General features: G+C 44.9%; 2 protein-coding genes across 35 annotated transcripts in view; one reads left to right on the forward strand and one right to left on the reverse strand.

The window, feature by feature from the left end:
- The window catches only part of PKNOX2 (PBX/knotted 1 homeobox 2), a 485,162-nt gene extending 461,844 nt beyond the window's left edge, over positions 1 to 23,318 (forward strand). For 30 of the 31 annotated variants that reach the window (XM_073584917.1, XM_073584921.1, XM_073584907.1 and 27 more), the window contains 6 exons: positions 4,284 to 4,413; positions 7,379 to 7,476; positions 14,839 to 15,021; positions 19,691 to 19,767; positions 20,984 to 21,135; positions 22,406 to 23,318. In XM_073584917.1, coding sequence (XP_073441018.1) covers positions 4,284 to 4,413; positions 7,379 to 7,476; positions 14,839 to 15,021; positions 19,691 to 19,767; positions 20,984 to 21,135; positions 22,406 to 22,620 — 855 coding nt within the window. In that variant the 3' untranslated portion in view covers positions 22,621 to 23,318. The remainder of the gene's footprint in view (positions 1 to 4,283; positions 4,414 to 7,378; positions 7,477 to 14,838; positions 15,022 to 19,690; positions 19,768 to 20,983; positions 21,136 to 22,405) is intronic. The other variant, XM_073584930.1, reaches the window with a different exon arrangement.
- Positions 23,319 to 23,907: 589 nt separating this feature from the next.
- Positions 23,908 to 24,807, reverse strand: part of FEZ1 (fasciculation and elongation protein zeta 1) — a 100,383-nt gene continuing 99,483 nt past the window's right edge. For all 4 annotated transcript variants that reach the window (XM_073584942.1, XM_073584941.1, XM_073584944.1 and 1 more), the window contains one exon: positions 23,908 to 24,744. In XM_073584942.1, the coding sequence (XP_073441043.1) occupies positions 24,728 to 24,744 (17 nt within the window). In that variant the 3' untranslated portion in view covers positions 23,908 to 24,727. The remainder of the gene's footprint in view (positions 24,745 to 24,807) is intronic.

Consider the following 24,807-nt stretch of genomic DNA (forward strand, 5'->3'; position numbering starts at 1 on the left):
ATAGCAGGCCCAGGCTAAGCCACAGAAAACCAGAGAGGTTGGTAACTAAGCGAATTGCAGACCCCTGATCCTGTCCACACAACTAGCAGTAGCCGTGGAGCATACCTACGATGATCCTAGACACCTCGGCACAGCTGGAGAGCTAACTAAGCCAAAAGCAAGAAATGGGAAATCTAAACTGCCCCGGAGCAGACCCCAAAGGAGTAGATAGCCCCCAAACATATATTGTCGGTGAGACAAGATGAAAACACAAACGCAGGCAGAAAAATAGACTGAGCAAACGATGGGGCCCACACTGACTAGACAGGACAGGAAAAGAAAGACACTGTCTGCAATCACGCAAAAAACTGCAAAAGTCCAACACGTCTGATGCACAAAAAACACTGGAGTCGCACGACTTCGCCCCCACTATATCAGCACTCTGGTATATTCTGAAAGCAAAGCAAAAATAGACCAATATAACAAGGGACAAAATGAACTGGCACAAGCAGTAACATATGGGCGGTGATTCAGCACAGCCCCAGCCGGAGCTGGCTGACCCTCACAAAGCAGAGATAGACAAAACCAGAGCAAATGCAAACAGTAGCAAATGAACCACTTCGCTGAACCATGCAGGGACAGAGCAAGAGACATCAGACCTCAGGAGGCACAGGAAGAAAATCACCAGTAGGGATAGAGGGAGTCGGCTGTCTTAAATCCCAATCTGAAATCTCCAATCGTCATCCTCATTATCAGGTGGCCAGCCTCTGTCAATCAGATCAGCTCCACTATTTCCAGTAACCACCAGAGGGAACCCAGAAAGAGAACTCGCAACCCCTCTGTCAATCTGACCAGCTCCACTACCTTCAGTAATCACCAGAGGGAAGCCAGAGAGAGAATTCACAACACAGAAGTACATGATAAGATTCTGTCTGCAGCCACCACTAGGGGGAGCTCTCTGTGTACAGAGGTACATGATAAGATCCTGTCTGCAGTCACCACTAGGGGAAGCGCCCTGTATACAGAGATACATGATAAGATCCTGTATACAGAGGTACATAAGATTCTGTCTGCAGCCACCACTAGTGGGAGCTCCCAGTATACAGGGATACATGATAAGATCCTGTCTGCAGCAACCACTAGGGGGAGCTCCCTGTATACATAGATACATGATAAGATTCTGTCTGCAGTCACCACTAGGGGGAGCTCCCTTATACAGAGGTACATGATAAGATCCTGTCTGCAGTCACCACTAGGGGGAGCGCCCTGTATACAGAGATACATGATAATATTCTGTCTGCAGTCACCACTAGGGAGAGCTCCCCATATACAGTTTAATTATTGCAGTAAGCTTAGTGTTTTATGCAGTGAGCCGTTAGGTTAATCCTTTATCATTTTGCAGTATCATTTGTGCGTCTATATCTCTTGCAGCTGTTCTTTCCTGTGTATAGTAAAGGCTTCTCTCCCTTTGTTGATGGCAGAGAGAAAGCAGCTGCAGGGAATGTGACATATCTAATAGGTATATATTGGATAAGTGCGGTAGATACCATGCACTAATCTATAAGCAAAGCTTTACTTTACAGATTTTCTGGCATTGCACATGAGATGCCGCTCGCCTTTCATGTGCATTTCTGCAGTGTATTCTGTGGCGCTGACCATCGTCTGATGCCTCCACGCAGCGGTATAATGAATTCAGCCGCGCTCGCACTCCCATCATTCGCAGCTCTTGATCCAGCTGTCACACTTCCAACAGCTTTTGTTTTATGTATTTTATGAGCTGGAGAGAATATTTAAATATTGCATGTGCTGGCGGCCGCCGAGGTGGGAGACAATGATATCTGGAATATTTGATGCGCTCGACATTAACAGACAGAATATTCCAAGCAAAATTTCAAGAAATTTTTACTTTTAGTTCTGGAATGGCCTGAAAAGAATCCAAATAAATAATGGTGTGAAAAATCTAATTTAGACATCCAGGAATAACAAAGTCACTTAATCACTGATTTTAGAAGTAGGGAGAAAGTGTTTTTTTTTTTTTTTTCTTGTTTGCTAATATCCTCTGGAAATAGACTCCTTATCCTTTACTTGCTTATTGCAGTTTCCCTTATGAGCGAAATTAGCAAGAAACTTGCATAAAGGACGACAATAATTGCTCAACGAGCATCTCGTTTGTAATTTATTAGCTTCTATTATTGCGGGTTGTCATAGCAACAGCTCGCATCCAGGGCGACAAGAGAGATGTTAGATATGAGGCGATGAGACTGCGAGCTCAGGAAAATGGAGATGCACATTTTTATCAGTAATTTTGCTGAAAATAGGAAGTAAGAAGTTAATGAGATGTAAAGCTGTCCTGTGGCTGTTGTGAATATATATTTTTTTAACTGTTGATCTAATTAGAATGCATCGGTCAGGAAACATAATAAGGATTTCACATGTCACAAAAGCCCCCGATCATGACAGAGAAGAAATCTATGGCACAATCGCAATGGCCGGTGGCTGGGTGTAGAGACTCATCTCTGAAATCATCCAATTCAGGCTTTATTTATAGGAGGAGATCGCCATGGCTACCCAGGAGAGTAGTATGGCCGCCAAGCCTCCGCAGTACAGAGTGGGGACGTCCGGGACAGCTCCACTGTAGAGCGGTGACGGCCGGCGGAGCTCCACTGTAAAGCGGTGACGGCCAGCGGAGCTCCACTGTAGAGCGGTGACGGCCGGCGGAGCTCCACTGTAGAGCGGTGACGGCCGGCGCTGCTCCACTGCAGAGCGGTGACGGCTGGCGCAGCTCCACTGTAGAGCTGGGACAGCCGGCGCAGCTACACTGTAGAGCAGGGACGGCTGGTGCAGCTCCACTGTAGAGCGGGGACGGCTGGCGCAGCCACACTGTAGAGCAGGAACGGCTGGCACAGCTCCATTGTAGAGTGGGGACAGCCGGCGCAGCTCCACTATAGAGCGAAGACGGCCAATGCAGCTCAACTGTAGAGTGGGGATGGCCGGCGCAGCTCCACTGTAGAACGGGGATGGCTGGGGCAGCTCCACTGTAGAGCGGTGATGGCCGGCGCAGCTCCACTGTTGAGCGGTGACGGCCGGGGGAGCTCCACTGTAGAACGGTGACGGCCGGCGCAGCTCCACTGTAGAGCGGGGACGGCCGGCGTAGCTCCACTGTAGAGCTGGGACGGCCGGCGCAGCTCCACTGTAGAGCGGGGACGGCTGGCGCAGCCACACTGTAGAGCGGGAACGGCCGGCGCAGCTCCATTGTAGAGCGGGGACAGCCGGCGCAGCTCCACTATAGAGTGAAGATGGCCAATGCAGCTCAACTGTAGAGTGGAGACAACAACCAGCGCTGAGTCGAACTGGTCAAATGGCCATGGGAGCTCCATTGTAGAGGGGGGATGGCCAGCGGAGCTCCCCTGTAGAAAGGAAATGGCGGCCAAAGATCCGCCATAAAGGGGGAACAGTAGGCGGCACTCTGCCAAAAAGGGGGTACAGCCAGCAGTGTTCCGCTGTGGAGGGGGATGGCAGCTGGGGCTTTGCCGTAGGGTCACAGTTGCTGTAAGGGAGGGGCAGCAGCAAGGTCTCTGCCGTAGAGTGACGGCTGCCAAGCCTCCCCCGTTGGTCAGAAGAAATAGCTGTCTGCTGAGCAAGCGTTCAGGTGGAATCTGAGTACAGTTAGATGCATCTTAAGGGTTAAAAAATTTTATTACCCACAAGGACTGGATGCAGAGTTGTGGAACAGATGGAGGTGACTGATAGAGTTTGGTGACCTGGAGACCAACAGCTCGACCAAAGTAGAGCAGGTGCCAGGTCCTCTCTCACCCTCTCTCTGGCGCCGTGCAGCGTTCGCTGTAGAATTACGACCTTCCTGGATGGAAACTTTCTTTCTGAACTCAATGAGATTCTGGGCAGCAGCAATGTTAAATAGCCAGACGGACGGCCATGTGCTTAGTTTTGGCACATTGTATTGACATTTCATATTGTAAACCCTCTTCTGAATCTTAGCCACGGGTGTGGATTTGGGGGTGTTTTGACCTATAGTATTAAGTCCCTTCTTATCATGGCTGTATCAAAGCATTGACTCCAGAAGGACAACTCCGCCTGAAAGCCAAAAACTTGACTGAGCTTACAGGGGTTTACCCATCACACAACACTTCGAATTCTGAAACATTTCAAAAAGACGGTAAAAACGTTTGTTATTGAGCACAGGCTGCAAATGTTTCTATCATACATTATGGGCGTTGGTTTAAAGGGGGCTCTGTCCTTGTTGCACACTTCATACATGTGAATATTTGTGCTTTTTGTCATTGCAGGATCTGTTACAGAACTCCCCCAGCTCACTGTCCGGCTTATCCAGCAACCCACAAGGAATCGTGGTGCCGTCCTCCGCCCTCCAGAGCAGTCTCTCCATGACCACCGTCAACTCCTCGCAGGTTGTATCAGGTGGGAAAATGCCAAACTGAAATGTCTCGTATAAAAAAGAAAAATAAGCACATGACTTGGGGTTGCGCCTGCAAGGGTTAATCTATCTTCTTTCACTCAGTCCAGCATTCAACCTCTGTTCTATGCTGCAGTGGGAGCATAAATCACACCCCGACACAGACCACACACCCTGCTTCATACACGCTGCCACCACTCACTGAACACACGGGCGGGCGATGAGTCCTGGAAATATTACTACTACTGTTTGCCAATCACCAGTAGCACACACTCTAAAGCTATGGATTCTTTAGAACATACAAGGTTCAAACTTATTAAAGTTTTAAGCTTTAATACAAAAGGTACAGTGCTTACAATAAAGATATAAAAATATGGAAATTAAAAGTGACATACAAATATGCAAAAATAGTGGTAAAATAAAAGTGGGAAACTCACAGAAATGTCTAAACTTTGCATTCTGCTCCGAGGAGGGGGGGTGAATATGGAATGGCTCACATCAGCTTGGCTGTCCCTCAGTCCGTGAACATATTCCTTTGTGTAAAAGACTAATTTATAGGTGTAACCTGGAGATCAGATTTCTATACCAGCCTCTCATGTTAATATTCTAATTGCTGGTTTGTGACTGGATCAGGGCGACTCTACCAATGAATACATTATTTTTCTCTGAACGCTGTCTGTATAACTTTTCTTTCTCATAGTAAATATATAGTGTCAGGCTGCAATTTGGCATCTATCTTCACAGGCACCAGAAGGTGTGAAATGTCTCCAATTCTGTGTGCTGTCAGGAAGGCCCCCTGGGGTCGAGACCAGGAAAACTGTTTTTTTTTCCTCAGGATAGCATAGGTCATGACCTTTGTGAAGGGCCGCAGTTACTACTGGTCATACATACATACATATACATATTTCACTACACGCTTAATTATGGCCTTGCAGATAATTGAGGTGGTCATAATTAAAGAGGATGAGTCCGGTTTCCCGATGCCATTCCTCTATTCTTCCTCCTGTAAATAAATGAATACAATGACTGGCGGGTGTTACCGTTCTCCCTTATCAAATGGAGTGTTGCAGCACTGATTGGATAGTGTAGGGAACAAGCAAAGCTGACAGCCATTTCCAGGAGTAATAACAGAGGACCGGCAAATACAGTTCCATTTAAAGGAGTATGCAAGTATTCACTTACCTAGACATGTCAGGAACATGGAGATGTTCTCTTTATGTGGGGTCCTTACCAATGTTTCCAGTGATCGTTTCGTCTGGCCCTGTATTGGTGTATAGACAGATAAATCCTTCGTATTGGGGTCTGACAACCAACAGAGTCCAGTAGCAATGGCTGTTGGTGTCGCTCCCATTATATTTTCCTTGTAAACGTGGCATAAAAAGTTTTCTGCCTCTCGTGTTCAGTGCCTGCCCCGTCCGGCGTCCGGTCTGTGGTGACTTTATTTCTGCGATTTTATTGTTTTGTGTCACGTCTGCTCTACTTAAGGTTATTATTATTTTTATTTTCTTTATTGCGATGCTTTCAGAGGCGAGGACGGTATAATACTACAAATCTCTCATGATCTGTATGTATTATTCATGAGGGAAAGATCCTGGATCCCTCCACAAAATAGTTTAACCCCTCTGAGCCCAGGCTTTGTTACATAAAGGCAGAAGCCATTACATCTCCGACGTCTGAACCTGCCGCACTTCATTCCATTCTTTGCAATATCGTATCTGTGCTTTGTCTCGTTTTAATTTCTGCAGAAGGAAATGACTGCTTGATTAAGAGTCACGATTAGTAAATGCGGAGCGGTAAAACAGATAAGGTGACACATCCCTGGGATGGGTCCTACTGTACGACATTTCCCAGTTTAGAAAAGTAACTAAACTCCACGTGTTAAGCGGTTACATTGTCAACGATCCCGCAAATGTGGTAACGTAACAATATGGATCTATGGATTATACGTGACCTTAACCCTCTTCTGTTTGGGAATTATCGAGGTTGACTTTTGCACTTTTAGTCATTTATGTATTGAATTATTTATATAAAAAGTTGAGCTACTTTCTAAATGCATAAACTGGTGTTATAAGATGGGCCGACGGTCGTTGTGCTTCGGAGACGAGCAGCCTGGCAGAAGTCCAACCATGCTCGTCCCTGTATAATCAGATCTGATTTTTATAGTTAAAGGGGTTTTCCTACAAATAGAAGTTAATTTTAATCAACAGATCTTGGAATAATAATTTCCACAATTGGATGTGTTTTTAAAAAATCTCCTGTGCTGAAATACTTATAAATGTTCCCCTTCTGTACTGTGTAATGGCTGTGTCTGACTATGCAGGGATATGGTCTAATCATACCACAGCTCCTGGGCAGGGGAGGACGCAAAATAGTAAACAGACAGGTCAGCACAGGATCGCAAATGATTCTTTTTGTGAGATATAACATTTCCTTGACTGTTTTTAAACAATATTGTTCCTGAAAGAAAGAATCATTTGTGATCCCATACTGTAATGTCTGTATATTCTTTTTCATCCTCCCCTGCCCAGGAGCTGTGGTGTGATCAGACCATGTTCCTGTACGGTTAGACACAACCATTACACAGTACACAGCAGGGGCACATTTATAACATTATCTCAGCACAGGAACATTTTATTTAAACATCCAATTGTGGAAAATATTATTCTAAGATCTATTGATTAAAATGAACTTTTGTTCATGGGAAAACCCCTTTAAGTGGAAAACTTGAAAATATTCAGCGAATCCTGACTGTTACCTGCCTGTACATTGTAATTAGTGATGGTTTTATAGATTTCTTGACATTGTCACGTCAGGAGAAACACAGTAAGTCTGTAGCCAACTCCGCGGGGGGAGTAACCACAGATATGTACTGTATATGTAATATATGACGATAAACACTGCAGAATTGAATGTTACATACATGTAAGGATATCTCACCGCTCCTAATCTCTGATCTCCTCTGCTTCGCAGGAGGCGCACTTTACCAACCAGTTGCAATGGTAACATCCCAAGGACAAGTAGTAACACAAGCTATCCCACAAGGAGCAATCCAGATCCAAAATGCACAGGTAAATTAAAAACAAAAGCCTGTCCTATGTCTTAATAAGTGATGAATTGTAACCGTTGGCAACCTCTTGTGACTGTGGGATAAGACGAGGATGATTTTTGGATTTCCCCATATCGCATTCCCTGCTGTGCCTTGGCGTTCATTAAGCAAAAACTGCACCAAAAAGATGCAAAGTTATTGATACTAAAAAGCAAACATTGATATTTATATGTAATTGCACTTTTGCACACACTTTGAATTACTCTTTTACATTGTAAAAAAAATCTCCTGTTTTGTGTACACAGCTCCAATGCAGACCCATGTGTCTCTGACTACCCAGCATGTAATCTGTGCCACCTGCTCACTGCATGCACAACATTAGGGCAGTTTCACACGTCAGTGTCTCCGGTACGTGTAGTGACAGTTTTCTCACGTACCGGAGACACTGACACACGTAGACACTGACACACGTAGACACATTCGAATGAATGTGTCTATGCAGATGTCAGCGTGTTTTCACGGACCGTGTGCAAAACACGCTGACATGTCTGTTTTTTTGCAACAGCACGGATCACACGGACCCATACAAGTCAATGGGTCCGTGTAAACACGTACAGCACACGGATGCTGTCCGTATGCGTTTTTAAAAGTCAAAGGGTTAACATTGAAAATAATTTTTCAAAAACACGGACAGCACACGGATGGTACACACGGACATACGGATAGCACACGGATGGCATACGTATGCACACGGACACGGATAGCTCCGGTACCAGTTTTTCCGGCACCGGAATTATCTGGACGTGTGAAACTGCCCTTAGACAAAGGACTTCTCCAATCCTATCCATAGCCTTACATAAATAAACTGGTATTCTGCTGGAGGTTCCTATAAAATCTTGAGCATAAAAGATTGGGTAACACTGGAGGAAAATGAGAAGCAAACTCCTCTAGGCAGAAGCCCCTTTTTTCCCCTCCCTTTAATTGTGTCATTAGTAGCTGAGATTTAGTGCCCCTTTCTGCCATGTAAGGAGATGTGATCAGTGTTGCCTACTGCAGAATCTGCTGCAACGCATAGGGAAATCTGCAGCATGAACTTAAATGGTGGACTCTCCCTTTAATGCGACGTTGTGGTGGGTTCGGAGCCGGCAGCAAAGTGCGTTTTCCTGGTGCTACTGTAGATCTTATTTCCATCACCGTACAGTCCCAGCGCCTGTCGCAAAAATTGTCAAACAATGCACAATGATGATAGGAACATCCAAGCTCCACAGAGACCCCCAGTAAAATGTGAGCTGCTCGCCGAGTCTCTGGGCCTGTCCCTAGGCACTCGGTAAAGAGCCAGAAGCTTATTTGCAGCTGCTCTTTGGTGGAGGTAGGCACTCTTAGAATTGACGGCCTGTGTTTCACCTCTGCAAGAAATTGAATGATGGATGAACAGCTATAAAAATGTCTGCAATGCTGGCTTTGTTTATGTCCATAACTGCGCTTGATGGGCTGATGAAATCCATTCATAAATGAAACTGCAGGATGGCAAAGTGCGACTCCGGAGACAAAAGTTTTTCTTCAAATAAATCACATTTTTATAAACAAAGAAAAAAAAAGTTTTCATTGTTCTCTGGGGGAAGTAATGAAGAATATGAACTTGTGTCAGCATCCCTAGAGGGGGGCAGGGTGGAAGACAGATGTTGTCCTGTTGCCTACTGAGCAGAGGACGGACACACAGACGTCTAGAGACTTAATAAGAAGTACCGTAATGTCCCTCTATCAGGACAGAATGGTTGGATTGGTAATCATCAGACGTTCTACACATCAGTAAGTAGCCTGGAAGGAGCCCACGGATGGTGGCCCCAGGTGCCAAACTTTTAGGCGTGGTTTAGGGCTAAGGTAATAGAAACACATTCAAGGATAAGCTGAACACCTCTGTCCCTTGGATTGAGTAATTGGTGGCGGTTCGATTGAGACCCCACTGATCAATAACACCAGCACGGGGCTACGACATATCAGAAGCAGACCTAGGGATAGCTGTAACGTGAATTGTGGATCTGCTCTATAAGATGTCTGATTATAACCTTCAAGGTGCTTTCCACACTACACGCATTTACCACTTGTTAGATGATAAACGTATGATGCCGGGACCCCCAATCCTGAAAACCTGTGGTCCTAGACTCTGTGTTCTCTTACTTGACCACTGCTCCATTTGCTTCTTTGACACTGACAGATGCTGCAATTATATGTACTATAGTCATTTATTTGTTTTTTTCATCACTGCATTTAGAGACTAGCACCTTTTTCATTTACATGGCGGGGGGGATTGTAATGTACTGAACATGGTTTTTATAGGGAGACCAGTAAAAAACAAACACAAATTCACCTTTGTGTTTTAGGTTTTTCTGCAATTATGTTATTCAGATTGTCATTTTTTCATGTTGCACAATGTCATCATGTGGACTTGCAATTCTTTTTTTTGAGGGACAAGGGGTACTTTTCTTTTTTGGGGTTAGTGGTGGGGCAGGTGGTTTACATATTTAAAAAAAAAAAACACATGTCCACTAACTTTTTTTTTTTTTTTTTTTAAATTTTGAGTTTGCTTTATCTTATGGAATGGTAGGGTTGCGGCGATGCTGATTATTTGTATTTTTCTAATACTTGACAGTTTAATTGCTAAGTGCAAAACTTGACAGTCCAGAGTCTATAGATCAACGTACTCTGTAATGGGCACCCGCAGAGCGCCATCACGCTGCTGGACCAGCAGTAGGTGATACAGGAAGCCTCCTCACTGAGTAACTGTTTAGATGCTGCAGATGTTATTGACCACAGCATCTGAGGGCTTACACATCTGGAATCACAGCTATCTCCAATGCTGAACCCTTCAGCCAGGTGTCAGCAGTAATACTGAGCTGATACCTGGTGAGAACGGTGCGGGCTCAGCTCCTGGGCCTTCATCACTCCACATGACATTTATTACATAGCAGGATCATGGTAATTGTCCTGCAGATGACTCCAAGGGTGAAAGCGCTCACACATATGACACCAGTGAAGGACAGCTATTTTGCATACTTTTTCCCAGTATGCATTGCCCCTAAAGACTCTGGACCTCTCATGTGTCTGACCGGATCCCTGAGTCCTGATGGTAGCATCGGCTGGGAAGCTATATGATGTTTTCTTATATGAGGTCGGAGGAGAAAAGATCCTTGTGAGATGATCCGCTGAAGGGCACGTTCATATGCAGAGTTATCGCGCTGCGTCATTAATGTTTGCAATGCATATTTTAATTTTCACCTTCCAGATTCTGTTTGCTAAGCTGCAGGAAATTAACCACGCTTCCAAGGAATTTAATTTGTATCCAATTACAAAAAGACCGAACACATAGTGAGATGCCCCAAAGCCGATGCTGGCGATGATTTAGCTGTAGAAGAGAACATGTCAAAAATCATCTAACATTCACTGCAGATTCGGCCTGCCTGCAATGACATCAGCGTAAGCTCAGTATTTACCATCTTGTCCGCAAAGTCTCCCGAAGTCACTGACAACTGTGCCGTGCAGAAGAGGCTATGGACAGTGTCGAAGTGCCAAGCAATGAAACTACAGGCTGTGTCATCCAGACATCCATAAAATGTGTGACTGCACCAGACGGGGTCTAAAATCCATCACTATGAAGAGACACAATATAACTCTGACCAAACAATCACATAACGGTGCTGTTACTCTACAGCACCAAAGACTATGGAAGTGTAATATTCAGGACAAACCAATAGCAACTATAATGTCAGCAGCTTCAAAAGTGCAACGCCAGAGACTACAGCCACTACCAGTGTAATAAAGATGTCAACGAGAAACCCGTATATGGGGAGCTCCCCCTAGTGGTGGCTGCAGACAGAATCTTATCATGTATCTCTCTATATAGGGAGCTCCCCCTAGTGGTGGTTGCAGACAGATCTTATCATGTATGCAGGGAGCTCCCCCTACTGGTGGCTGCAGGCAGGATCTTATCATGTATCTCTGTATACAGGAGCTCCCCCGTGTGGTGATTGCAGACAGGATCTTATCATGTATCTCTGTATACAGGAGCTCCCCCTAGTGGTGGCTGCAGACAGGATTTTATCATGTATCTCTGTATACAGGGAGCTCCCCCGTGTGGTGGCTGCAGACAGAATCTGATCATGTATCTCTGTATACAGGGAGCTCCCCCATGTGGTGGCTGCACAGAGAGAGGGTCTTCTGTATTTGAGGAGTCTAGTTTAGAGGGGAGGGTTTTCTAATAGAGAACAAAGGAGTCCTTGGCTGGTATTTCCTGTGTATGGAGGAGTCAGGAGAGGCAATGGCCCTCTGATGTGTGCGGGGTGCTTAAGGTTAAACCTCCTATTAGTTGGCTTAATCTGTGCCAGAAATGGTCAGCAAAACTGTGGCGCCTTTTCTGGCACACGTTATGCCTTCATTGTAGGCCGTTTCCTTTTTTTTTTCATTCCTCTTTCTTCTGCAGGACGCGTGTCTTTGACTCCACAGTGGCTGTGGCCAGTAATTCAGTTCTCTATATGATGGTCCTAGAAGTTGTTGCAACCTCCTTTGAGTAGTATAGGGTCTGTGATATGTATTGCCCATAGTGTTAGGAAATGCTGGGAGCTGTAGTGTCATCACAGTAGGATTGTATAACCTTTTATGTGGGTATTTGCAGATTGTGGGTTTTCTCCTGGATGTGAAGGAGTCATTGGTGGTTGGACCCCCACATCTAATTCATATATATGTGATAACACGGACCGGCCTTCCTCACTTCCCGTTCACCGTCACCAAGGAAACCAGGATGCCATTGTGAGCTGGGAGTGATTGGAACGTGGTTGTCATAACAACGTGTACTGCCTTTTTTTAAGCCTGACTTCCTAAGAAGAAAGAGCAGCTTAGAAGATAAAGTCTGAGCACAGCGACAAAACCGTCAGCATCCGGAAAACACAGTCCCATGAGGCGCATGGAAAAGTTGCCGAGAACCGAAAGCTTGGAACGGCTGCACAAATGGCATCAACGTGCTCCCAATAACATGCACAGCGCAGAACAACGCCACGAGGACTAAGAAGGAAATCGGAGACCCCAGAGGAAACCCACAAAATATGGGGAGAACATTCAGACTGCTTGCAGATGTTGTCCTTGGTGGGATTTGCCCCCAACGCTGCAAAGCAACAGTGCTAACCACTGAGCCATCATACAGTGCTAACCACTAAGCCACTGTGCAGTGCTAAACACTGAGCAACCATTCTGTCTTATATTCTGTACAGTGCTAATAACTGAGCCACCGTGCTGCCCCTTATAAGACGAAGGATGAGACCTCCCTGTAAAGAATTAATAGGGAGAGGGTGAATTCTAACATGGTGAGCCAAATAACAGGTGGGGTAAGCTGAGACTAGTCACTTTATTCATCAAACAGCATGATCCACTGTGATAGATCTGGAGCTTTTTAGGACGATCTTGTCCACGTTTACACTGTGTAAGCTCGGACTGGCCCACTGTTGAACAGGAGAATCCTCCGGTAGGCCATCCCTGTGATGGAGTGCTAATGAGCAGTGCTATCACACTTGATTCACAATTTGCAGATAAATGTATAGTGTAATCATTCATTAAACAAGTAAGCCAAGTTAATATTACATAGAAGCAAAAGTAAATTTGTGTTCTAGGTTCAGGTTATTTTTGCTTCTAGCGGAACAGTGGGCCCCAAGAATAAATGTCACTGGCAGGCCTTTGCCACCCCAGTCTGACACTTTGTGTATGTGTTAGACCGTAATGGTAAATCTGCCCCATTGCGTTTCCATGGCCGACCTGAACTTCATCTGGTCTCTGATTTACAGCCATGTTTTGTATATGGGTAAGGTCAGAAAAAGAACTGGAGACTTCTTACCCACTGATTCCACCCCCAACACCACCACCATCGATCCTCTGGTTCCGCCTGCAAGTGTCTCCTGTCTTCTACTTCCCTTTAGTACCACTGCAGCCAATCACTGGTGGTGGCAATTACTTGTCTGTACTACTAGAAAAGGATGTACAAGGCCAGGCTGAGTATGGAGTCTTACTGGCAATGCTCCCGGGGAGGAAAAATTCTCTTGTAAGAGAAGAATCACTAAACCACGCGTCTATCCATCCGGGCACAGGACTGACTGCAAGTCCTGAATACCCCCCAATCTCAGACCCTAAAAGTCAGCAAAATAAGGGTCAGAGGCACAATCATCCAGCTGTCGGACTTCACCCAGAGTCACCCAGTAATATATCCGTTACCTCCTGTCTGTGTGCATGTGTGAAAGCGGAGGACGATTCATAATCTGCTTTTCTTTATCTTTAAATACACAAATTGTGATATCCCCCCACCCATCTGTGGCCGCCAGCCACATCTACTCTGGTTCACGTCTTGTGGCAATAATTGAGCAGTAGTTGAAATTTCATCTTTCAAGAATGTCATTATTCACCCTGTTTTCCTGGGTTATTATAACTAGGATGGGTCATCAGAAGCAGATTGGTGGGGGTCCAAGACACAGCCCCACACTGATCAACTGCTTGCAGCTCCGGCATCAGCCGGATACAGAGTGCTATACACCGTGTAGTGTCCATCCTCGGTACTTCAACTCAGATTTCCATTGACTACAGTAAGAGCTGCAATACTGAGAATGGCCACAACCCAATGTATGGCGCTGTGCACATCCGGCTGGAGCTGATGGCTGGAGTGTAGGAGCTAATGGCTGGAGTGCCAGAGGCCTCCATTCTGATTGTGATGAAATGTCCTGAGGATAAATCACTGTAAAGTCACTATAGATTTAATATTTTGACAGAGTAAGAGCTCAGCCATGAGATCTGGTGTCTGACAACGGGGCGGAGCTAATCTTTTGTTGATTTCCAGTGGCAATTAGCAGAACATAGTAAATTACTAGCGTAAACAAACTCGCTTTCACGGGGGATGGGGGAGGGAGCCCTTCAAAAGGTTAAAAAACTACTCATTCCTGTTGGTGGGATCGGGGATAACTTGTTGAGCTCGAACTCGGCTTCCGCTCCATTGACTATGGGAATGCAGAAATGTTGGCATCCTGAGCTTGGCTTTCTCCAGCAGTCCCATTGATAGTGAATGAAATGGAGGCCGATCCTGGCACCTCCACTCCAGTCATGAGGGGTGGCAGATCTCCATTTCAGGGTGGCCGGTTGCCCAGTGGTCAGATCCCAATGATCAGCAAGTTCCATTCTGTGGATATATAGCTTTATAGAATAACCCTTTACATTCTTCTGAGGATGTCACCTCCCTCTGAGCCACTTGCCATTATTGCCGCTCTGTAGTAGTTCTGTTTTCTGCACGTGTTTTTGTGTGTTTTTTTTTTTTGCCTTATTTCTTAAGAAAAGGACATTCTTGCATTGTTTTCTTCAGGGGGCGATGAATCTGATGGATATAAAGCACATTTCATACTCAGGCTTCTCTGCTGTCCCACAGGTCAATCTGGAACTGACCTCTCTGCTTGACGGAGAAGATAAAAAGTCTAAAAACAAGCGCGGAGTCCTCCCGAAGCACGCCACCAACATAATGCGCTCCTGGCTTTTCCAGCACCTAATGGTAAGAGCCACTAAAACCCACAGCTGGCCCATTGTGAGGGGGAACGTGACCCCTAATCTCCAGATTGCAGTGGAGAATACTGGTCAAATACTGTGAGGATAATGATGGATATTAATGTAACAGTGCACAGGGAAAACTGCGAGTATAAGGGGGATAGTAACACAAGAGGATAAGTTTCTAGTTCAACCCTAAATGCTTTGGTGACGTTTTTGGGTATTTCATGGGGACATTTCTGGCCTTGTGTGCTGCAAGCTTACCATTTCTATTAAATTTACCAATCTCGAAGAAGGGTGTTTTATAGGTTGGTTTAGACGTTAGTACTAGTATTCAAAATCCCCTTTTTTGCGGCCACCACTAGGGGGAGCTCTATATAACTCTATATGCATTGAGCTCCTTCTAGTGGCGACTGAAGGCAGAAAAGCTTTTGGAACCATTACTTCCAGATCTACTGAAAAAAAAAAATAATGGAAAAATCACAGACCAGGAAGATGGAAAATTTAAAGCTGAAATTACACAGAACCGGTGGAGAAGCGCGGATGCTGATTCAGTGCGATGATTTGCTGTGTGATTCATGGTTTGGGGGTGAAGGGCCATTATCACGGCTCCGCCGCGCTACAGTCTCGTTTTTCTCTACAACTTTCAGTAAAGAATAGATGTGATGTAGAAGCCACTGGTGCATTTAAGGACGAGTTTATGTGAAGAGCAGAGTAATGAAATCTTAAATGTCACTGAACCTTTAATATTCATTAGCCCGGTGCTGACCCGGTGGCTGAGCGGATAATGGCCTCCCGTGTTTTCTTCTGTCCTCCCAGCTCGTCTCCTCACACCTGCAATGTCCAGGGGGGCAGAGAACAGAATTCACCTTTATCAAATTAAAGTTTTATGTAAAGAACAACCATCTGTGAAATATCTGCAGTCCGGCTACAGCTCTGTTCACACCTAGGATTTCCGGACTAATTCGTTACATAACTGATGCAAACAGCAGTAGACAGACAATAAAGACGACATAAGTCTTTCTGATTTACAGCAAACTGAATGTGATTTCTAAAATCTCATTCACACTGTACATATTTTTTAAGCATATTATTTCCTTCAGTGTTTTTACAGCAATTTTTTCCCAATTAACATCAACATAGCCCAGCACCAAAATCCATACATATTTCCCTCTGTGGTTTTCTGGCTAAAGCAGGCATTTTATGTGGGAAAAAAAGTCAAAAACACAAGAATACATTGATGTTTTTTTTTTCTTTTTGTGCTAAACAATTTTTATTTCATTGGAGAAAAACAGTAAAGTTGCTGAAATAATTGATATTCTGCCTTCTTTCTTAAAGCACACCAAATACATAGTAACATAGTAAATAAGCAAGGAAAAATGTGCCATGTGACTGTGACTTTCGAAATCTAATGAATATATGCCGGACCCGATTCATTAAGACTAGAACTTTGTACAGGAATAAGATGCACCTAATTCAATAAGCTCTGACGCCTCCGTGCCCTCACCAGTAATGTTCCTCCAGTCAGTTACGCCACAACGATTGATGAACGTTGATGAGTTTTTAGGGTGGTCTTCACCTCGCCTTGTCTTGCTTATGTACTGCTCACTTCAGGAACACCCAAAAAATCAAAATGTTAGTGCAACTTCAAGTTGTGCCAAAGTTTTGCAACTTTTGGACAGATTTCTACCATAAAACACTTTAAAAAGTAATTGCATCAGAGCCATTTTTTTTACACACAAATAAAGTGCAAGGAAAACAGATGTGAACAAGCACTCGGGGTTTGTTACAGTTTCCTCTAATGTCCACAATCCTCTCTGAGACTCCATGTTGATACAATGTATCAGTACAAGTACAGTAAATGAAACAACCATGACAGCAGAGTTTTCTGCTGTTGATGTCTGTAAAAGTACTGTCACACTAAGAGATATCGCTAGCAATATCGCTATAACTTGTGACGTTATAGCGATATTGCTAGCGATATCGCTATGTCTGATACTTACCAGCGACCGGCTCCCCCGCTGCTTATCGCTGATCGCGCGAGAACGTCCAGGACCGTTTCTCGTCGTCAGCTTCCTGCGTCGCTTCCTGCTGTGACGACGAGCGACGCATGGAGCCGGGCGGGAGGACGTCAGGATTGCCTGGTGTGACAGGTAAGTAGCGATCCCGGTCCCCAGCGATGTCGCTGGTGAGATCTGCCTGTGTGGCAGCTTACTAGCGACCACTTAGCGATGCACCAGCAATCCTGACCGCGTCATATCGCTGGTCGGCATCGCTGGTGCATCGCTAAGTGTGACAGTACCTTAACTCACAGAGGATTGTTCAGACTGGATCCAATATAACAGACCCTCAGCTGTGTGAACTATTAGGCCAGAATGTAAACAGTGACTGTTTCCTCACCACTGGAGCCGCCACAGAAGAGCTGTGGATGGCTCAGGGCATTGAGGTGACTCTGCTGCCCATAGGCACCTGTAATATGGGGGCGCAGCTGGCTGTAGACACCTGTAATATGGGGCGCCGCCGGCTGGCCGTAGACACCTGTAATACGGGGGCGCCCCTGGCCGTAGGCACCTGTAGTATGGGGGTGCTGCTGCCCATAGGCACCTGTAATATGGGGTGCCGTTGGCCGTAGGCACCTGTAATATGGAGCCTGGATGACCAAAGACACTTGTAATATGGGGGCCGTGCTGGCCGTGGGCACCTGTAAGATGGGGGTGCCGCTGCCCATACGCACCTGTAATACGAGGGTGCCGCTGCCTGCAGACACCTGTAATATGGGACTTGGCTGCCCGCAGGCACCTGTAAGATGGGGGTGCTCTGCCCGTAGGCATCTGTAATATGGGGGCGCCGCTTGCCCACAGGCACCTTTAGTATGGAGGCGCTGCTGCCCATAGGCACCTGTAATATGGGGGCACCACTGGCCGTAGGCACCTGTAATATGGGGCCTAGCTGCCCACAGGCACCTGTAAGATGGGGGCGCCGCTGTCCGTAGGCACCTGTAATATGGGGACGCTGCTGCCCATAGGCACCTGTAATATGGGGGCGCCGCTGGCCGTAGGCACCTGTAATATGGGGCCTGGATGCCTGAAGACACTTTTAATATGGGGGCCGTGCTGGCCGTAGGCACCTGTAAGATGGGGGTGCTGCTACCGGTACGCACCTGTAATACGGGGCGCCGCTGCCTGAAAACACCTGTAATATGGGTCCTGGCTGCCCGCAGGCACCTGTAATATGGGACCTGGCTGCCCGCAGACAGCTGTAATAGGGGGCACCGCTGTCCGTAGGCACCTGTAATATGGGGCCTGGATGCTCGAAGGCACCTGTAAGATGGGGGGCACTGCTCCTTGCAGGCACTTGTAAGACGGCGGCGCCACTGCCTGCAGGAACCTGTAAGACGGGGGTGCTGCTGCCTGTAGGCACCTGAAATATGGGGGTGCAACTGCCCGTAGGCACCTGTAAGATGGGAGCGCTGAATGATATGAGCAGCTGATGATTGCACACAACAGCGAACGCTGGGCTTTGGATGGATGTATTTTTCGACTCTGGTGTCATCTAGTGCACATTGTGGAGATTACACTTTGTCACTGCACCACGGGGTTGACGTGGTCTTTGTATACGGGTTCTGTGCTTCATACTTTTTACCCAGGAGCATTGCCCTAAAGACTCTCTACCAGCATCCGTACTTCTGTACTCCACCATTTTACTTTCTGGTCTGGCCCATATTCATATCATTTGATTTTTTTTTTGGTTTCTGTCACTTTTGTTCCAGTTTTGGGTTGTAAACAATTGTGTTTTTTACTGCACTTGTGAATATAGTCAAGAATGTGATCAGTGCTGCAGAAATAACTGGAAAATCGGAGACTGTAAAATAATTAAATAAAACCGTTAAGATTATTCTCCTTTGTTATCATTTCCCATAATGCATCATTCCAAGCCGCCATAATTAAATATTATGAGCGGAGCTTATTACGGTAATTAAGATTAGTGCGGAGAAAGAAAACCGCCTCTGACCTGTCATCACCGTCCACAACTGACCGGAATTCTCCGTTAGACAATGGCTGCTATGGCTCTGATCTTATTAAGGAGGTTCTTGTTCTATATCGATAAATCTGAAGTAAAATATTCTGCAGTTTTCTAATACTTTGTGCTTCAAGGTCTCTGTTTGATGGTGAATAGAAACTTTCCATGGCAGAAACTGAATCTGGATGTGGTCCTTGGACTTCGAGGATAGTTCTGCGTGCTGCTATGTGCACTTATATGTATCTCATCCTATCAGGACAAGGTTACAATTCACTGACTGCAGAAATCTTGAAAAATGTAAAGCATTTCATACAAGAATTAGAAGCAATGTTCAGGACTTTATTATTAATGTAGGAGCGTTAGGATAGGCCATCAATAGGAGATTATTGGCGGACCTACTCCAGCGTCTCCACCAGTCACTTGATTACATGGGCTGTGGACCGTGAATACTGCTGCAGCTCACTCTTATTTTGTTAAATTTCCTATAGATTGGACTTGAATTTTAAAGTCCTGGAAAATCTTTTTATATGACGTGTGAAAACAATTCCCAGGGTGTTACAGTAGGATGGGGTTCCTTTATACCCATACTATTGGTGCCACCTGCCTCTGTACACCATTACTGTCAGTCACTATAACTCATGTGATGTTTCTTTCAGCACCCGTACCCAACAGAGGACGAGAAGAGGCAGATCGCTGCACAGACAAACCTCACACTACTGCAAGTCAACAATTGGTAAGTGACTCTTGCTGCGTGGCAACTACACCACCAGCCGGACACTGCGATCGGCAGCTTCTGGGAGGGTTCATCCACGCAGATACGCCTTCCATTCGGTGCTGGAGAATGTTGTCAGGAGCAGAAACCGGAAAATCTCTGCCGTGAATTCTAAGGTTAAAATCTATAAACCTCAGATCTGCTGCAGAAAATCTCTACATGTGAACGGAGACTTATAACCTCCACTTGCATTTATTGTACTGGATTTTGCAGATTTTTAGTATAGATTCTACTCCAAAAGTTTGATGGCCTGAGTGCCACATTGGATTTATTGCTGCAATCTGCCTGTGTCTTCACTAAGATTTGTTCTGAGATCAATGATTAATTTACCCAACAACAGAATCATTACATTATGTGTGGAAGATAGAAAGGGATTATCCTGGGGGAGGCGCTGAGATAACAGTAGCAATAGGTTTCTGCACAGACTCCATGAAGTTTATTACGGCTGCGGTTTATTCTGCAGAACGCTAATTGCTGCCCTGCACCGCGCCCAATGCTCCCAGCAAAGCTCACAGGAACTGTGGATTCTAAAGTAAACGTTCATTGGTGTGTGATGGCTGTAACACCTTCTGATTTAAGAAAAAAAGGTCCAATAAGAGTGAAATGTTTAATAAAAAAAACAACATTCCTGATCTGATAAATCTGTTGTTGCTCTGGTGCTTCCTGTAGTCGTCTGCACCAATGGCTGCCTCAGCGACTGTCGCAGCCATTTGGGTAGTTGAAGATGTCCTTGCAGGACATAATGTCAGGGGGCACCATAACAGCTGTGGATTTATCAGGTATGGTAACGAATCTTTCATTATTTTATACGGTTTTCCCCTTGGCCCATTTGTTGTTTTTTTTTAATAAGAAAAAACTTTTTAATAAAAAAAGGTCTGTTCACACAGTGGAGGGGTTTGCTACAATGTGTCACACCGCACATTATCACCCCAGAGTATAAGCCTGAGGCTGTAAACCTGTGTTTATTAAAGTAAATTAGATATCTTGAAGAAAAAAATGTTAAATTGTTATGAAATTACAGAACTTTTCATTTTAGTCTTATGTCTTACTAGAGCTGCTCTTTATTGCATCTAGTTATAGTAAATAGAAGGGCTCCCTCTGGTGGACAGTGTTAGAATTACCAGTCTGTTTTTTTTTTTTCTTCCACCCATCATTAATTGCATTCTTGGTTTTATAGGTTCATTAATGCCAGGAGACGCATCTTGCAGCCAATGTTAGATGCCAGCAATCCAGACCCTGCACCAAAAGCAAAGAAGATAAAGTCTCAGCACCGGCCAACCCAGCGATTCTGGCCCAACTCAATAGCAGCCGGAGTGTTACAGCAACAAGGTGTGTTATCTGGGACTAACCCTGATGGTGAGTGCAGGGTAAAGCTCCATATTTATCAGACACTACTACAGTCTGTGATTTATATGGCAGCAGACATTTGCGGTGATGAGGAAGTGACATCTGATCACTGTATTCACCGAGACGATGCTACATTACCTTATATCTCCGAGCTTTTCTCCTGAACATGTAGGGCGGAGGACATAGGAGCGAGAGCAGCTAAAATGTTACAGTATGGGGAAATATTCATCTTACTGGTAGTTTTCCCCCTTAGAGATGGGTGCAGGCAGACAGCAATGATTCAATGGTTCCCATACAGGGTGAATAAAGCAAAGTCGGCCAAACTATGCAGGACCCAGCTATTTACATGTATGCGGACCACCTGACTCCCCCAATGGTTTGTGTTGGAGAAGAGAAGGATCAGGCATGCTGAATTCCAGTGCCCTATCCTTTTCTTAGGGGAGATAAGATGATGATGGAGGTATCGGGCGGCATCTTACTCCATTGAAAACCTTCATGCTGAGTTCAGTCGAGCATTCATGTGTTTGGCAAAGTATGTAACATGATGTGGGTCATCTGAAACCTATCCTTATTTACTGCCCAGAGATCCCCATTTGTTATAATGTCTGATAACTAAAATAAGATTTATACTATATGTTAAATGCCAAAAAAAGAAAAACTCCACAAATTGAAAAAAATTCCATCAATGCACTTCCATAGACAATATATACTTTAAATATATTAAAAAGTCATACGTATCCCAACATCGTATCATTAAAAACACCAGCGCGTAAGAAACGAGCCAGCACCGGCTGCATGAGATGGAAAAGTCACAGAAAATGGCAACGCAAACCCAAGTTTTTCTTAAAAAAATAAATAAAAAATGGCCACTAAAAATACATAAAACTGTTAATTAAAGTTTGTTGCCGTAATTATATTGAGCTGGAGAATCTTTGTCTCCAGGTCATGTTTTACTGTACAATGAACACTGCAAAAACAAAAAATCCCCCCCAAAAAAACAATAGTGAAATTGCAATTTTTTTCTTTACCATTTCACCCATTTGGATTTTTTTTCTAGTTTTTTTGGTACATTACATAATGAAATGATAGGTGTCATTGAAAATTGCAAAAAAAACAATGATATATACCGATTGGGTGACAGAAAAATAAAGTTATGGATGTTGGAACAACTTGAAAGCACAAAGAAGAGGTCCGGGTCCTTATTTGGTTATTGCCAACTCTTTACATTTGGTGCCATTCTGCTGTTTTCCAGGTTCTGTGAACATCGACAACCTCCAGTCTCTGTCGTCGGACGCTCTGTCCATGCAGCAGGCCTTGATGAGTGCACATGACGACTCACTAGATGGAACAGAAGAGGAGGATGAGGAGGAGGAGATGGAAGAGGATGAACTGGAGGAGGACAGTGAAGATCTCCAGACGACAAACGTCAGCGACCTGGGCTTAGAACAAAGTGACTCCCTGGAGTAACAAACTTCTGACCTGCACCCCCATCTGCAATAGTACTAATCCCAGGCTGAGGGTCTATCAATTTGTCATGGCCTCTGGTTTACCTGTCTCTGACTAACTGAAGCCCACGGCCTGCACTTGCTCGGAGTAATGTCCGCCCTCTGCACATTTTGGTGGACCAGAGCCGCCTGTGATGGGACTTCATCTCTCTGCTCCCATTAACAAAAAGGACTCACAAGCCGAGACTAATTTCTTGTATTGTTCTTGAGACAGAAGGATGTAAACAGTTGTCACTCCCGGACTCCGTCTGGTGGCGGCCACTCCCCGCTCCGGCTGTTATTTAAGTGACGGACACATGTTTACAGAGCCACATGTTGTGGACATATTGGTTTCCTGTTTTGTTTTTTTTTTAAACAAATTTTTAGGTCGTTTTTTTTTTCTGTATTGAGACTGAATGCTAATGAAATGTTTTCCCAGTTTTTATCTCGGAAGACGACTGTATGTATAGATATGCCAGACTGGCACACGTGTATCTATATGTACATGGATAAAACTTCTCATCTTTAGAACAAAAAAGCCTAGGCATCTGTGTGTAAATTCTCGGACCGCACACCTCCCTGCCCCTGGTCTTTCAGATAACGGACTATTATCAGACTCATCTATTTTGGCAACTAAACTGTTTTATGAAATTTCCATATAAACAGAGTATGACAATTATAGAGCGGCCTGTGGCTTCACATTCTTTACTGCGGCCAGTAACGAGTATGCAGGACTGATGCTGAGTAATGTAGTGCCTGCTGGAGTAGGCAGTGTGCATGAGGAGGGGCGGCTTTACCTGCAGTAATGTGCACAAAATTGGAAAGGCCTGATCCAACAAGCAGGTCCATATCGGACAAGTCTTTGTGCTCTATTCATCAAAACCCGGGTTGTTCACACCAGTTTTGCTGGAGACTGATGCTCCCAATTCTTGAAGACGTACATGCCTCTTCATGAATCTGGAGCATTGGACGAGGGTCGTGCACCTCCATACACTAAGCCAAGCATAACTAAGGGCTCCTGAGCCTCTTCTCCGTAGAACAGGCTTTAGCCCTGTTACTTTTTTTTTCCATAACGTTGTTTGTTGTTCTTTTGCACGATTATGAGTGAAAAATATGCAACACTGCTACCCAATGTGAATGCAGCCTTATAGGGAATGCAGGGATCATGTGCCTTGCAGCCTGAAGGCATACCTCAGATTCACTTACCCCCAATGAGAGGACAGCGCTACGAGTGCAGGTTTTAGTGTAATGACAGAAAACACGGCCAACGTTAACTACATGGGATTTATTTCATATCCTCTATTACATGGCAAGACACAAACTAATACACTACAATGTACAGAGACCTCCACATGTCAGACGTCGCCCCTTCCTATCTGCGGATGATGCATCGGAGAGACGGTAATATTTGCAGGGACACTCATCGCCTACAGGAAACCGCCATTAAAGCTATTTGTTGGCAACAAACATGACTCTTACACATGACCCCAAATCGCTCCATAACATATTACACAAACAGGTGAAAATCTCAGCAATATCATGTGAAAAAAATGGGTAATAAGGTACAAGGAGCAGACGCCCAAAACACTGTGACAGGTAAATACCCTGAAGGTCTTGGCAGCAAGTGGCCACTTACAATACTACAGATGAGTTATATCACAGGAAATCCAATGTGGATCCATTATCCGCTGCTCCAGGCCGCCATCATTCCTCCACCTCACAGAGTAAGGTACTGGTAGTAAGCCGTCATCTTTACTAGTACATAACAAAACTATTGCCCCAAAATCCCACTTTACTGTTGATCATGAGGTAGGTAGAATTCAACCACAAGGCATCTGTCCACTACTGATTTCCAGCAGGGGGCAGAAATTTTGGTAGAAGACTAACCAAAGCACTCATGGGTAACACAAAATAGCAAGGGATTAATTCCATGTTTCTCTGAGCACATGGTGGTTAAATTGATGAGAAAGCAATAGGTAATAATCAATACTGGCCTGTAACTCATTAATTCAATGCAAATTTATATGTTATGTCATGCAGTCCTGATGTGAATGAATGTTCTCCCTGATCCACAGTCCCGGTGGCACACGTTAGGTTGGGCAGAGCACTAAAAAAAAAAGAGGAAAAAGGACAAAGATCATTTCACAGATGTGATTATCAGGCAATTTTC

The sequence above is a fragment of the Dendrobates tinctorius genome, unplaced genomic scaffold, assembly GCF_039654945.1.
Source record: "Dendrobates tinctorius isolate UK_male_01 unplaced genomic scaffold, ASM3965494v1 ptg000086l, whole genome shotgun sequence".
NCBI classification, from domain to species: Eukaryota; Metazoa; Chordata; class Amphibia; order Anura; family Dendrobatidae; genus Dendrobates; species Dendrobates tinctorius.